This window comes from Dendropsophus ebraccatus, chromosome 1, assembly GCF_027789765.1.
Source record: "Dendropsophus ebraccatus isolate aDenEbr1 chromosome 1, aDenEbr1.pat, whole genome shotgun sequence".
Taxonomy (NCBI): Eukaryota; Metazoa; Chordata; class Amphibia; order Anura; family Hylidae; genus Dendropsophus; species Dendropsophus ebraccatus.
In genome coordinates this window covers 142,875,584-142,892,370 of record NC_091454.1, presented here as the reverse complement: position 1 = coordinate 142,892,370, position 16,787 = coordinate 142,875,584, and the positions used below count along the sequence as shown (strand labels likewise).

Below are 16,787 nucleotides of genomic sequence, written 5' to 3'. Positions count from 1 at the left end.
TCTGTCAATTTTTCCACTTGGGGAAACAGAAATCTTCACCTGAAGCCTGTATTAACAGAACTTAAAGTGAAATTATCAGCAGGTTAGATGAATCTGTTTTGTGCATTGGGCACAGAGGATGAAGGTAAGTATCTTACTGTCATTCTCTGTGCCATTTCTGTGTGTTATAGTAGTTATACCCACAGGCTAATCGGACACTTTGGAGCAATGGGGGCGGGGTAAGGGAGTAACTTTCATTCTCAGCATCTCGTGCACAAACGGGAGATATAGAGTTCTCTAACCTGCTAATAGTTTTACTTTAAAGAAGTCTGGCAAAATTTTTTATTAAAGTATTGTATTGCCCCCCCAGAATTTATACAAATTACCAATATAGACTTATTACGGGAAATGCTTATAAAGTGCTTTTTTCCCTGCACTTCCTACTGCATCAAGGCTTCACTTCCTGGACAAAATGGTGATGTCACGACCCGACTGCCAGAGCTGTGCGGGCTGTGGCTGCTGGAGAGGATGATGGCAGGGGGATGCTCAGTGTCCCTCCAGTGCCCTGTATCCCTCAGTGTCCCCCATGCCATCATCCTTTCCAGCAGCCACAGCCCGCACAGCTTTGGGAGTCGGGTCGTGAAATCACCATGTTATCCAGGAAGTGAAGCCTTGATGCAGTAGTTAGTGCAGGGAAAAAGCACTTTATAAGCGTTTCCCATAATAAATGTATATGGCAGAGGGATGCTCAGTGTCCCTCCAGTGCCCTGTGTCCCTTTCTTACTCATGGTCTTCATTGGAGGATACAGTAGGCTATAGGTATCGGCCAGGGGGAAGAATGAGACAATACTGACTACATAACTATACTGCAGGGCAGGCAAGCAATAATGCAAGCCTATTTTGTAAAAACAAGGTCAAAGACCAAGTAGTGGCCCAGCCACCCGAAGGGCTGAGGCTTGATGATAACCTTGCCCCAAATACCCTCCAAACAGGTAGAGAGGCGAGATTCAGGTGGGTTTTACCCCTTTCTGCGTCATTCCTCTATGAAGGCAGAGAATACAGCGGAATTTGGTCATTTTATGAACCAGTAACCCTTTATATCTTCAGTCCAGATGATTAACATCCGGATCTGTTGCTTGGGAAGGACCAACCAACAGATGTGTGAGAAAGCTACACAATATCCAGAAAGAAAACTAGGGTGCCTTCACACATAGCGCAGCGGATTTCTCGCTGCGGATTTCACCGAAGCGGATTTCTTGCTGCAAATTCGCAGCAAAATCCACTGCAGATACCTATCAATGCATTTAAATGGGCTGACATATGGAGCGCACTGGTTGGTTGACTGCCGGGAGGCCCCAAAGCAAGCGGGAGCTGCTTGCTTCGCTGAGTTGCAGCGAGAAATCTGCTGTGGATACGCTATGTGTAAACACACCCTTAGGGTGCGTTCACATGTACAGGATCTGCAGCAGATTTGATGGCACAGAATTGAAGTAGCAGATTTGCTTTGAATCTAATCTGGGCCATCAAATCTGCAGAACGCTCATTCAACTGATAACTGGCCAATGTAAAAAGGCTTTAAAGTTAGAAACCTATCTGGGACACTTAAAGGACAAGTGCCATGAAAAACTTTTTCCCAGTAATTGAAGCACATTACAAAGTTATATAACTCTGTAATGTGCTTCAATCACCTATCTGCCTCCCTTCCCTGTCTTTTCCCCCCTCCACCCCCCACCAGGAAGTGTCCTAACTCACACAGACCTGATTACTGTCGTCACCGTCACCAGGCAGCTCCTTCTTGTGAGGATGAGTCATCAGCAGGGGGGGCTGCTCTAGGTCCTGTTACACCAGCCTCCCCCTCCCCTCCTTGTCAGGTGACTCTGCTTGCTCAGCTTATCTTCTCTAGTGACATGACTCCTTCACTGAGTCCACAGCAGCAGGAGAGAGGGTATGAGGGGAGGGGGAGCTGCCTATGTGCCGGAGTCAGTCTGAGGGAAGATAAGCAAGTGAGATGTGACAAGTGATGGCTTGCAGTTGTTCAGCCAATGGGAGCTGAGCAAGCCTGTCACCTGACAAGGCAGGGGAGGGGGGAGGCTGGTGTAACAGGAGAAGGAGCTGAGAGAAGAGCTTGGCAACGGTGAGGACAGTAATCAGGTCTGTGTGAGTCAGGACACTTCCTGGTGGGGGGTGGAGGGGGGAAAAGACAGGGAAGGGAGGCAGATAGGTGATTGAAGCATATTACAGAGTTATATAACTTTGTAATGTGCTTCAATTACTGGGAAAAAGTTTTTCATGGCACTTGTCCTTTAAGGCACATCTATAGGACATGCTATATGTGTGCCCTATTTGCGAAACCCACCTCTGGGACCCACATGTTTTTTTAGATCGAGGGCTCCACGCCCACCAGTGGCAGTCAGGAAGCCAGAAACAGTCAAAGCCAAGGTGTTACACAAACAGTGCGAAATGAATAGAGGCCGCACTCACCAATGAAGCTAATGGTCTTTATTGTAGCGGATTACAAACACCGATCAAAACATACATGGAAAAATACAGCAGATGCAGGGGTGTTCCACTGGCCGCAACAGCCGTTTCAGGCTATACAGCGCTTTCTCTGGCCTATTGAGTCTCAATAGGCAGGGCCGGCTCCAGCTTTTTGTGGGCCCTCGGGCGACAGAGCCTCGGCGGGCCCCTTTGAGAAGCAAATCATGGAGAGACAGGCGAGGAAAGAAATGCAGCAGAAGAAACATGCGGCTGCTGCATATCTTTCTCCTCCTGTATCTCCTGATCTCTGCAGTAGTCAGGACTCTAGAGGAGTCAGACCCAGTCACAGGATTATATATATATATATCATGCTGGTGCTGCTAGTTCTCTAGTATACAGCTCCTTCTGTGTGTGTTTGTGTGTGTGTGTATATACATACACACACACAGAGCAGGAGCTGTATACTAGCAGCACCAGCATTATATATAGATATATATATATATATATATATATATATATATATATATATATTTATTTATAATATGAACATGGTGAGACCTCTAGTTCTCCTATATTCAGGCCCTGCAGTGATATACAGTGTGTGTGTGTGTGTATATATATATATATATATATATATATATATATATATATATATATATATATATATATATATATATATATATATATATATATATATATACACACACACACACACACTGTATATCACTGCAGGGCCTGAATATAGGAGAACTAGAGGTCTCACCATGTTCATATGATAGATAGGAGATAGGGAAATAGATAGATAGATAGATAGATAGGAGATAGATAGGAGATAGATAGATAGATAGATAGATAGGAGATAGATAGATAGATAGATAGATAGATAGATAGATAGATAGATAGATAGATAGGAGATAGATAGGAGATAGATAAATAGGAGATAGATAGATAGATAGATAGATAGATAGATAGATAGATAGATAGGAGATAGATAGATAGATAGGAGATAGATATATAGATAGATAGATAGGAGAGAGATAGATAGGAGATAGATAGATAGATAGATAGATAGATAGATAGATAGATAGATAGATAGATAGATAGATAGGAGATAGATAGGAGATAGATAAATAGGAGATAGATAGATAGATAGATAGATAGATAGATAGATAGATAGATAGATAGGAGATAGATAGATAGATAGGAGATAGATATATAGATAGATAGATAGGAGAGAGATAGATAGGAGATAGATAGATAGATAGATAGATAGATAGATAGATAGATAGATAGATAGATAGATAGATAGATAGGAGATAGATAGATAGATAGATAGGAGATAGATAGATAGATAGATAGATAGATAGATAGATAGGAGATAGATAGGAGATAGATAGATAGATAGATAGATAGATAGATAGATAGATAGGAGATAGATAGAAGATAGATAGGAGATATATAGATAGATAGGAGATAGATAGATAGATAGATAGATAGGAGATAGATAGATAGAGAGATAGATAGATAGGAGATAGATAGAAGATAGATAGGAGATATATAGATAGATAGGAGATAGATAGATAGATAGATAGATAGATAGGAGATAGATAGATAGAGAGATAGATAGATAGGAGATATATAGATAGATAATACAGTAGATAGATAGATAGATAGATAGATAGATAGATAGATAGATAGATACAGATATCTAGTTGTTTTCTGTATAGAGGTCCTGCTGTAACATATATATATCCTGCTGTAATAGATATAGATATATTACAGCAGGACCTCTATACACAAAAGAAGTAGAAGAACCAGCACATACAGGACACTTAGTTTGCAGAGCCTACCTGCTGCCCTCTATCAGGTCATGTGTCTGATCACATGACCCGTGACATCATCAAAGGTCCTTCAGACTCAAAGGTCCTCTTTCCTACTCGGCTGTAGGGAAGATTTGTGATGGAAGACAGGTGCTCGGGGGCCCCAGTATGTATCGGCGTGGCCCCTAACTGTCACATGCGGCCTCTAGGGGCCCAGTCCTCTTTGTTACTACACTTTTTTTTCTTTTTTACTAACAAAAAAAATGTAGTAACAAACGGGAGTGGGCCCCTAGAGGAGCTGGGGGCCCCGGCATTTGCCCTACTTAGCCGGGTGCTGACGCCGGCCCTGTCAATAGGCTAGAGAAAGCGCTGTATAGCGTGAAAGCGCTGTATAGCGTGTTGCCTCCAGTGGAACACCCCCGCATCTGCTGTATTTTCCAAGTATGTTCTGATTGGTGTTTGTAAATCACTACAATAACGACCACAAGCTTCATTGGTGAGTGCCGCCTTATCCTCTATTTATTTTGCATGCCACTTTGTGTACCTTGCAAGGCAGAGCATCAAATTCATAGATATGCTGCAGAGATCCATGAGATCGGCACTCGTTTGCTTTCGGCTGCTGCAGCCGAAAACGAACGAGTGCCGAGCCGAGGACGGCGCCATCTTGGACACGTCCTCGGCCGGCATCAGTAACGGAGATCGCTCCTCCGGGAGCGATCTCCCCCACTAGACACCAGGGAAACGTTGCCTCCGGTAATCGACAGCTGGCTTTGACAGCTGCCTCCGATTAGCTAATTAGCGGGCACGGCGATCAGACCGTGCCCGCTAATAGCGGCGGTCCCGGGCTACACGCGGCACCCGGGATCGCGGCACTTCAAAGCGGGGCCGCCGCGCGGCCCCGCTTTGAAGTGCAAGTGAGGATATAGGACGTACCGGTACGTCCTATGTCCTTAAGAGGTTAATTAAAACTAAACTTACCTCCTCTGTCTACTTTTGTCTTGGTTGGAGTGGATGGTCTGGCCGAGATCTGCTGAGGTTTTTCTGTGGATGGGTTCTGAGGCATGGCCTTAATAAAAAAGTCAGCTACAGTCATCAAGAATTCCACACTTGCACACACATACAGCTTCTCCAAGATGGCTGTGATGAAACGCTCTGGTCCTTTTTGCTTGTAGTTTATATCAATCATACCACGTGTGGCAGTGGCGTCTTTCTGGTCAATCATTCTAATAAAGAGTAATGGATTGATCAGTCAAATTAAAAATACGTCAATACAAATCTGGTAAAAGAGTTAGAATGCTAAGCCAGTCTTTGCTGGGATCAGTGGCCATAGTGACTTTGGACAGTGCCACTGCTTCAACAGAGTTACATTTTCGCACTACTGTACGGACGCAGCAATGTCAGTACAACAGCACAGAGATTTAACAGTTTCAGAGCTCATAGAATCATAATGAATGATGATATTGGGAGTTTCAAGGTCCGGTCCATAGCACACAGTCTAAGCACAGACTTACAAAATGGGTTAATGCAGCCTAAAGCCCCTATTACACAGGGCGACTGGAGGAGCAAACGAGCGCTGTCAGCGTACCCAGTTTGCTGCCGGAACTTCTACTCGTGGCGGCAGCAAGCGGGTAAGTGCAGGGGAGGCCGCGGGGAGTTGCGGGGAAGGGAGCTGCCCGGGTGATCGCTAGATCGTCTGGGCAGTCCATAGAAAATAGCAGAGGTCTGCTGCCACCGCTTCTATTCCACGGAGCGACAGCAGCAGATCGCTGCTATCACAGTCATTTGTCTTTCAACATGTTAAAAGACAAGGGATTAAGTAACCTAAATAGGACTAATAATCACCAATTTCCATACACATCAAACACCATATATTATATCCTACAACCAAAAAGATGCTGGACAATATTCTCAAGTCACTAAATCAAATCAATACTTTATTGTTACATACAGAGAAAATCTTTTAAAACCATGTTAAAAACAGGGAGGTACAAAAATGATACCATACATACATCAGATGGCTTACAAGGCAGATAGAATAGTGTATGCAAGGGTACCCTTGATAAAGCCTGTATTGTGAAACGCAGCGTTGAGTGAGTGATCTTACCAGGCAGAATAATTTCCTACCCGGAGGTCTAAGTATACTCCTTTCTGTATTTCTTTTTACACTGAATTTTCTATTAGTTGTACACTTTTGCATTTTTTGTATATATTTCTTGGATTTATATTTGCACTAGCAGTATATACATATATATTGGGAATATTTATTGAAGCACCTTGGAGTATCTTGTTTACCAGTATCTGTTTACCACCATACCTCCTGGGATTGAGTGACATATCATCTATTTTTTTTTAATACACTATTCTATCTGCCTTGTAAGCCATCTGATGTATGTACTTTTATCATTTTTGTACCTCCCTGTTTTTAACATGGTTTAAAAGATTTTCTCTATATGTAACAATAAAGTATCAATTTGATTTAATGACTTGAGAATATTGTCCAGCATCTTTTTGGTTTTAGGATATAATGTTAAAAGACAAACGACAGCAACGATCAGCTGACATCGTTCATGTCAGCTTATCGTTGCCTTCTATTTCACAGGGAGATTATTCAACAAACGGGTAAACCTCCCTATCTTCCCATAGACATTAATGTTCCACTCTGTATGCATAGAACACTGCTGAAGATACTTCTGCCTTATCTACAAGAGCAGGAGAACAGTGGCATTTTAGACAAGATCATACTGCTCAGCAGAGATGAGTTCCACTCTAGCATGCTCCAGTTCAGTATCTTGGTATTTGAATACTAGTGGCTGAAGAAGTTGGATGCAGCCACCGGATACACCCATAGGCATGATTGTGTTTTGCTTATGTCTATTGCTGAATCAAAATTCATGTGTTATGAACGAGGATAGAGAAGGTAAGCCACAGCAAAACAGCTCTGACGGCTACCTTTCTGTCAGAGAACAAAAGGTTTGGGTAGACGAAATTTAAACTTGCCGATCCTTTCTCTCTCCCCCCCAGGTATCAAATATATATAATATAGACAGTCAGCTAGCCTAACCAACTTTAGTCAAATGAGTATGGCCCCATTAAACTTTATAATAGAAATATATCTTGGTCACACAAACAGACATTCTTGCAGACATTCTTCTTGACAAAAAGAAGCAGCAAGCTTACATTTCTAACAGAAGGGGAACAGAAGCAAGCAAGAAGAAAAAACAATGAAAGTAGTGAGAATTATTAGGAGCTGACAGACCTGGATGTTGCCCTGGTTAAACCCTCTCTTAGATCATCGAGCGTGCACGTTTTGAGTTGAATAGAAAAGTCCATTGAACTGTCTGCACTCATCACTCCTGAAGATGACAGATGATCTAGCCTCAATTCTCCCAGGCGTAGGTTTTCATTATGAAGCCAATTTGATGCCACCTATTAAAAAGCAATAATAAAACATCATCTTGAAAACAAGAAGATTAAAATGTCACTGTCGTTGTTACTTTAAATATCTAAATCAACAGTAGATGTGATAAAAAGCAAGTTTACAAATTACATCATATTTATGCTTTAAAACAAAGGTATACTTATGTGAAATCCAGGTCCAGTCTCCTGAAGGCAGCTTTTTAGTCTTGTACTGGTTGAAGAAAAATAGTCCAAACACAGGAAGTCACGGTCATCTGACAGCTCACAGAAAAGGCAGTCATTTGATTGATGGACGAAATGAGCCATGACACTCTTTACTGGTCGCAACCAGCACAAGATTAAAAAGCTGTCTTCAGGAGACTGGACCTGGATACAAGTAAGTATAGTTTTGTTTTACAGCATGATAATTAAAAAAAAATAAAATAATGTAAACTTAAAACATGCTATCTACAGCATAGGCCTTTAGATCTGATCGATCAGGGAGGGAACTGTGCTGTAGTAACCTGGCGTCATCAATGGACAAAAAATGGAGGAAACTGCTTCCAGTTGATTGTTGTGAATGTGCTAAACGGAACTACCTATCCTGTGCATATGTCATCAATGTTAAATGCCATGAAAAGCCTTCCTACTCCCTGCACTGCAACCTCTACATAGATTGTAAAACATGTGTATAATAATGTTTATTGACTTTCAGTTTTCAGTCCCTCCAATAGGTCATAATTTGAACATATCCCATACAAACAATGCAAGTGGCAATTCTTAATATACTGATCATAATTATATCAGCTATTAAATACTAAAAGGAAATCCTAAAAAATTACCTTCTCCAAGGTATGGAGAATTCTCCTCCATAATGTCGATAACTTAAAGGGATTCTGTCACCTCGAACCCATCCTCCTCAAAACCCTAAACTTAAGTCTTCAGTAAGTAGGATAAAGTATGCTAATTCCAAACCTGTAATTTGTATCTTTCTACTACATTTCCCCGCTGTAAGCCTACAAACTGGGCATGCTGATGCATAGAGAGGAGTACCTAGCTGAAGAATATAATGGAGAGGACTACTTTTTATTTGTGGGTTTATGATTGTATAATCTACTGATAACTTAAAGGGGTATTCCAGGTTATTTTGATATTAATTCTACTGATTTCTCTTGTAATATAATTAATATATCTCATTGGTTTCTATAATAAATTTTGTCTCTTTCTCTCTATTTTTATGTAAGTCACGTGTTTCTGTGACGTCACCGAACCGGAAGTGTGGGGACTTCCCCGACTCGGCCGGCCTCTTGGTGTTTATGTAGTTAGAAAGCTAGCAGAGCTTTACAAACGGCCTCCCTGCGCACGGGAGGTCACATGACACCCTGTTCCCGGGCGGCCTGTCAGTGTGAAGGAGGTCGCATCCACCTCCTGTATAATCACTAAAACCCTCCACCCCCTGCCAGTATAATCATACCGATGTCTCCCCCGGCCCCCTCCATCCTGTGTATACAGTCCTTTTCAAAGATCTCTCACCCCATCCCCCGGTCTCGGCACCTCTTGCACTCAGCTGACAGGCTCTCTCTCTCTCGCTGTGTGTGAAGCAGGAGAGATTTCTTTCCTGCTCCGTACACAGTGCCTGTCAATTGCCCCGATAAAACTCAGCTGACAGGCACTGTGTACGGAGCAGGAAAGAAATCTCTCCTGCTTCACACACAGCGAGAGAGAGAGAGAGAGAGAGCCTGTCAGCTGAGTGCAAGAGGTGCCGAGACCGGGGGATGGGGTGAGAGATCTTTGAAAAGGACTGTATACACAGGATGGAGGGGGCCGGGGGAGACATCGGGATGATTATACTGGCAGGGGGTGGAGGGTTTTAGTGATTATACAGGAGGTGGATGCGACCTCCTTCACACTGACAGGCCGCCCGGGAACAGGGTGTCATGTGACCTCCCGTGTGCAGGGAGGCCGTTTGTAAAGCTCTGCTAGCTTTCTAACTACATAAACACCAAGAGGCCGGCCGAGTCGGGGAAGTCCCCACACTTCGGGTTCGGTGACGTCACAGAAACACGTGACTTACATAAAAATAGAGAGAAAGAGACAAAATTTATTATAGAAACCAATGAGATATATTAATTATATTACAAGAGAAATCAGTAGAATTAATATCAAAATAACCTGGAATACCCCTTTAAAGGGGTAGTGCAGCGTTTTTCTTTTTCTGCTTAATAACACACATTATAAAGTTATATAACTTTGTAATGTGTGTTAATAGGCTCTTAGTAAGTCCACATGACTGCTGCTTTAAAGTCTTTGAATGCTGTTATAAGCAGTCTAGGCAAGATGACCACCCTATAATCATGTACAATCTAAAAACTGAAACATATATGAGTGTTCAAAAAAAAAAGGTAATATACTTTCCCTTTAAGAGTTAGGGGGCATTCACATGATCTCCACAATCTGTTTGTAGCTCAGAAAGTGTCCTGCAGACTGGATCTCAGAGCTCCCCGCATCAAAATTATTATGATGTTGGGAGCTTGGAGATTGTTTAAATGTTGTGTACTGACGCAGCCTCACAGCTGCTAGCATGACCATTCAAATAGCATCGGAGCTCTAGACATCATAATTAATAATGATGCAGGGAGCTCCAAGGTCCACTCCGTGGGACACTGTCCATGCTACTGACAGATTGTGGAGATTGTGTAAATGCCCCTTTAATACTCAATTGAGTCACCAGGTAGCGATGCGATTGGGGACTTGGCATAAATAGACAGTCAGTCCTTTAGTAGCTCTATTCTCTCTGCATTGTAAATCTTTCTTATATGAATATATGTCCCCTGGGATCAGAGCATATAGGGAAACAATACAGCACTGATATGACTATCCATATATTATTTATTACTGTAGACAGAACCACATGCTAATGGACATTCAAATCATTGATTTATCATTTCCCTACATACTCTAATGCCTGGGGACATATATTCCTAGAAGACCCTTGTCAGTGGCTACTGCTGTACAGTTGTACCAACCAGCTTTCGGAAGCTTCTGATATACTGTCTACCCCGGTAAATATAAATGGAGACAAGCACTTCTGCACAGATGCCGCTGTATTCTGTCCCTTTGCTCTGTGACCTGTACCATCAACTCCTCCTCTACCTTGAACCTTTAGGGAAGTTTTAATTGGTATAAGGTATTCTTTTCCTATTTTCAGTTGTCTAAAAAACTTGGGTGTGGTTTTTTTAAGATGGTAAGACAGGATGTCTTAGCATATAAGACTTCAGTGTTCTGCAGTTCAAAAGATGCACCCACCTTACTGATATCATTATTATAAAGTACAATGGAGAGGGATTCAAAATTAAAGCCAAACTTCAAAGCTGCAGCTATTGTCTCATCGCTGGAAGCTTCGGTAGAGTCAGAGCCTGTTTTCTCTGCAAAAAAAATTACAAAGCAATTTATTGTGCAGTGAGCATAAATAACTGAAAGAAACATTGAAATATAATCATCAGTTCATTAAACAACTTTTTGTAACACTGTGACTGTGTATGGATATTTAAAAAGTTTTGTGGTTTTGTGATCACAATGATTGTCCATTACAAAATCATCTTTTGAGTCCCTAAAAAAAATAAGTCTGGTTTTCAGTAAACTGGAATTTGAAGTGAAGGATTATGGGATCTGCCTGGTTTTAAACCTGTCAGTAAAACAATGGCAGTGTACAATATTGCTTCATACCCAGAATCAGGAGATGTATCTTTTAGTTTAATCTGTTACTTCAGCGCTGAGACATTAGCTTTAGAAGTTCTATACAGAAAGAGGGCAATCCCTTGTACAGAAAAAGCATTATGTATATACTAGGAGGGCCATACGGTGTTGTTGTCCACAATTTTTTTAAAGGGGTATTCCCAACCTGCTCTACTTGAACATGACAGCAGGACCTTCCTGAAAGAAGACTTTAAAAAAATGCCCCCCTGCTTATTGTAATCACTTTGTGGCAGACCACAGTTGAAAATGTCATCAAAACAAAGTGCAGCTTTTGTTGTATTACTTATTATTTTGGTGACTTTACCCATTTGTTGAATAGACACATGTGTTTCTTTCACAACTTTCCTAACAGCTTCAGATGTTGGAGGTGCACTTGGAAGTGATGGGGTTTCAGCAAGGTTCTCAAAGAGGACACTCATTAAGATGGTGAGGTCATCTTGACTCAAGGCAACCTAGAAGAATTGACTACTGATGCATTACAATAAATAATGTACATATGCAATATATTATCGCAATCAACTAACCAGTGACAAATCAATAGAAAATGTGCATTTTAAAAAAAGGAGATATCTTCAAAACTCCATACATGTTTGGCGGGCATACATATAAAGCCATGCATGCTCTCCCCTTCCCAGTTACCCCAAAACTCAAAATTGCCTTTAAATTCTTTATAAAGGTGAGAATCTGCAAAGTATCACCATTTTTCTACAAACATTCTATATGAAATATTGTATTGGTAACCTAAACCTGATTAGTATACTTGTTATCCTTGTATAGGAATTTGGGTTTATACTAAATATAATAACATTTCTGTCTATTGGAATTAAGTGAGGACCAGTACTTATACCTGCATAGGCCTCAAGTCTCCATCAATCTGAATGGCCGGTATCTGGGAATACCAAGATGACGACAAATTTCTCTGTACAGACACAATCAGATTAACAGGCTGCAATAGCTCGAGCTCTGGTTGAGGAGATCCGTTTTGAATCACTGTCCTACAATAAAAGATTTAGAAATTCACAATTTGTAGTCCTCTCACAAAATCACTGAAATATTTGTATATTTATAAAGACAAATACAAAACTAGTAAAATTTAAGTGGCATGGGTTTTGTGGGACTTATTGAACTTCGTAATAATACTCTTCATATTGCCATAAAATAGAATGCAATACAGAAAAAAAACACGTGGGGTGAATTTGGCAAAATTTTGCATTTTAGAAAATTTTGCATAAATTGACCACGCAACAAAACAGGCATGTTATATTATTCTTCAGGTTGGTTCAATTACAAAGATAGTCAATTTGTTTCATTTTTTTTTTTTTGGTTAGGTTTTACTACTTATTACAGCCCATATCTCTGTGCCAGCTACAGCAGCCAGCAAATGCTAGGTATGGAGACAAGACCTCTCCACAACTTCTTAAAGCGACTCTGTACCCACAATCTGACCCCCCCAAACCCCTTGTACCTTCAGATAGCTGCTTTTAATCCAAGATCTGTCCTGGGGTCCGTTCGGCAGGTGATGCAGTTATTGTCCTAAAAAAATACTTTTAAACTTGAAGCCCCGTGCCAAACGGGAGTATCTGTGCCCTAACTTTGAACCACCCCTCCGTCCCTCCTCCACACCCTCTTCATCTTTAGGAATGCTCCAGGCAGATTGCCTCCTATTCCCCACCCGTGGCAGCCTGACACATGGGCTGGATTGTTAAAAACCTGTGCAATGTTCAGCATGGAGAAAATGTTTCAGTGGCATTCCTAATGATGAGGAGGGTCTGGAGGAGGGACGGAGGGGTGATGCAAAGTTAGGGCACAGATACTCCAGTTTGGCACGGGCTTCAAGTTTAAGGGTGCCTTCACACCTACCGTATCGCAGCAGAAAATCTGCTGCGGATCCGCAGCAGATTTAACTAAATGAATGAACACAGCATCAAATCCGCACTTACAAATCTGCTGCGGATCTGCAGCGGATTTGACAGTGCGTATGTAATGCTGTGTTCATTCATTTAGTTAAATCTGCTGCGGATCTGCAGCGGATTTTCTACTGCGATACGGTAGGTGTGAAGGCACCCTAAAACTATTTTTTTAGGACAATAACTGCATCACCTGCTGAACAGATCACAGGACAGATCTTGGATTAAAAGCAGCTATTCAAAGGTACAAGTGGTTTGGGGGGGTCAAATTGTGGGTACAGAGTCGCTATAAAGGGGATGTGTCATCAGAAAATGACTTACTGTTTAAATAATGTTTTTATGTTAAACATATTAAAAAAAAATTGGTGGAAATTTCTATGTATATTATAAAATAATCTTAAACTAAGATGAGACTGCCTGTTGTGTCTGTGGTGATAAGAAGAGGTTGCTGTAAAGTGATCTGTACAGCATTGCAGTGACATGTGACACCAGTAGACAGAAGAGACAATAGCAGTTCACTGTGGAATGAACTCTTCAAAGGCCACAGAGCACACTCAGCAATGTTTCATATTAATACCAAGGGGGCAGACTTTGTATATTGTCATCTACGTCCATGAGTCTTGCTGTAAAGAATTTCACTAAATGCTGTTAAAAGCAGCCAAGGCAATATGGCAGCCTGCATAACAACGTACAAAAAGTGAAATAAAAAAATTTACAGCCAGAAAATAGAAACACAGAATAAAAGAACAATTTTTGTATCTGACTCTAATCAGTAAATGAAAATTTAGGTGACAGATTCCCTTTAACCCTGCTGCACTGTATATGTAAGGCACAGAGTATTAGGTGGTTAAACACAATGCTAAATTTAAAGCTATAGAAATCTATAGTAAAAGCTCTATGTGTTTGTTTGTTTGACAAAATTAAATAGTCTTGCAGTTTCAAAGACAATGAACAACACTAAACGTAACAGAAATAATAGGACAATCAGACCTTGATAACTTCAGTTCTTTCAGTTTAATGTCCATTTTATCAATGACTGGAGGAAAAGGAGAATTGACTTCAGGAACTAAAGAAAAACTGTTCTGGACTGTTATCAAGCCTAAATCGGCAACAATAACATTGGTAGAGCTAGAAGACTGAGGTATGTAGATAACAGGAGCTTTGAGATTTATGTCCATGGACAACCGGAAGGATTTCTGTGCAAAGTCTTTCATGCTAGATGCTGCTTTTTCTGCAGCCTGAGCAGTAGCCGAGCTTACTGCCTCTTTGGCTGTTTGAAATGCATTCATAAAATTCTGAAAGCAAATGAAAATAATAATTAGTAGAGCAGAATTTTACCTTAATTTATGTTGGCTACAATCACACAGAGTCCAAAAGGTTTAAAAAATTTGACATAAACTAGACCTAGGTCTTCCTGGAGAAAACTTATGGTAGGAGACCTTATAAAAACGCCCAATGCACACTGCTATATGTTTTATAACATCCATCCTGGTGACTGGTTCCTTTTAAGAAATAATTTTCGTATTTAAAGTGTAACTGTTATTTAAAGTGTCAAAAATGTCAATCAGTTGGGATCAGAGTTTTCAGACCCCCATTGATTGCAAGAAAAATGTAATTGTCTCTGTGTAAAGCAGAGGTGCTAAAGACAAGGCGTAAGGGCCAAGAGGAAGCATGTGTACAGCGCGAAAAATATGCCACCCCAGTCTGCATCCTCAAGCCACACAAAAACTTTTGATTGCTGACTTTATGGATCACTGAACAAAACTGTGTGGGATCTATGTTTATGCAAGTGGAGTACAGTGGTACCTCGGATCTCGAAATTAATTGAACTATTATTACATTATTATTATTATAATTAATTACTATTACTACTATTACATTGACTGTAGACTGTACAGTACATTCATAACAAGAACATAAGATCAACAAAACCAGCAATTCTAGTAAAGCAGTCATTAACTCCTCACTCGTCCTTTACTGTACATAGTGCCCCCCCCATCCCAGTACTGTAATGTATGGGGGATGGTGGTGCACTGACTGTACTACTACTGTACTGTACATGCACTCCAGCAGTCTTATACAGTACAGGATGGGAGATGGTAGTTCACTGCCTGTACTACTACTGTACTGTATGTGCACCCCAGCACTGTAAAGGATGGGAGATGGTGGTGCACTGACTGTAATACTACTGTACTGTATATGTACTCCAGCAGTCTTATACAGTACTGTACTGTATGTGAAGCCTCACCAATGCTAAACTCACCAGGTACAACCCACGACCCACACTTGCACAAAACGTTCCGATACCAAGCAACGTTTCATTCGAATACCGCGGAATTACTGTACTTCAAGACTCGGTACCCGAAAAGTGTTTGAGAACCGAGCAAGAGTTTAAAAACCAAAGCTATCTTTTCTTGAAAATACTGTTTAAATTCCGAGCAGTTTGAGAACCAAGATACGGCTGTACTCTATATCGTTCTTCTGAGGGAGCAGTGCCTGTGTTATTTCTAAATGGACATTGCTAAAGACAAGGCACCTCTTACAGTCTCTCCTCTGACCCTGCCAGTCAGAGAGGAACAAGAGACGTGGAAGCTAAGTGGGCATTTTCTACATATCCAGAAAGCTACTAGGTAATTTATTTAATCTGGAGTACTATATCGTAAAATGGAATAGATTGGCATCTTAAGAGTGTTTTCTGCAGTATATTACACTGACAGCCAATCAAGCTGAATGGGTTGAATCACAACACCAGGCATATCTACACAATCATTATGCACATCACTGTGACAGATACTGCAACTAAAGGCCCTATTACACGGAACGATTATTGGCCGATAATCATCCCGTGTAATAGAAGGCAATGATCAGCCGACATGAACGATGTCGGCTGATCGTTGCTGTCGTTTATCTTTCAACATGTTGGAAGACAAACGACAATGATAGCAGCGATCTGATGCCGCCTCTCTGTGGAATAGGAGAGGAGGCAGCAGACCACCGCTATCCTCTATGGGCTTCCCGGACGATCTAGCGATCACCCGGGCAGCCCCCCCGCAGCTCCCCTGTACTTACCCGCTCGCTGCCGTCACGTGTAATAGCGGGGACTCACAGTGGCCCTGTGTAATAGGGGCTTAAGGGGCTCTGGCACTACACTGGATGGTGCTGGAACAATAAAATGTGCCACTAGAATCATAATATGTTGAAGTGAAATACAGTTTTCCACGTTACATTCTTTGTCTTCACTACTCACTAATCATTAAACAATTTTATTCTCAATAAATGATACAACAGTAAATCTAAAACAACTCCTATATCTAAATGTACACTTATGGCCCTATTACACTAAATGATTATCTTTCTTACTTGACCGATAATCGACCGTTTAGGCCAATAATTGTTTAGACTGACCCCTACTTCAATGGGACTCCCAAACAATCTAAGGAGCTGCTCCCTG

At 41.2% G+C, this 16,787-nt stretch overlaps 1 protein-coding gene across 2 annotated transcripts in view; it reads right to left on the bottom strand.

Annotated features, from left to right (window-relative positions):
- The window catches only part of VPS13C (vacuolar protein sorting 13 homolog C), a 212,683-nt gene that overhangs the window by 58,655 nt on the left and 137,241 nt on the right, over nt 1-16,787 (bottom strand). For both annotated transcript variants that reach the window (XM_069980827.1, XM_069980821.1), the window contains 6 exons: nt 14,327-14,631; nt 12,277-12,424; nt 11,734-11,881; nt 10,980-11,098; nt 7,534-7,703; nt 5,256-5,500 (listed from right to left, as the gene is read on the bottom strand). In XM_069980827.1, coding sequence (XP_069836928.1) covers nt 5,256-5,500; nt 7,534-7,703; nt 10,980-11,098; nt 11,734-11,881; nt 12,277-12,424; nt 14,327-14,631 — 1,135 coding nt within the window. The remainder of the gene's footprint in view (nt 1-5,255; nt 5,501-7,533; nt 7,704-10,979; nt 11,099-11,733; nt 11,882-12,276; nt 12,425-14,326; nt 14,632-16,787) is intronic.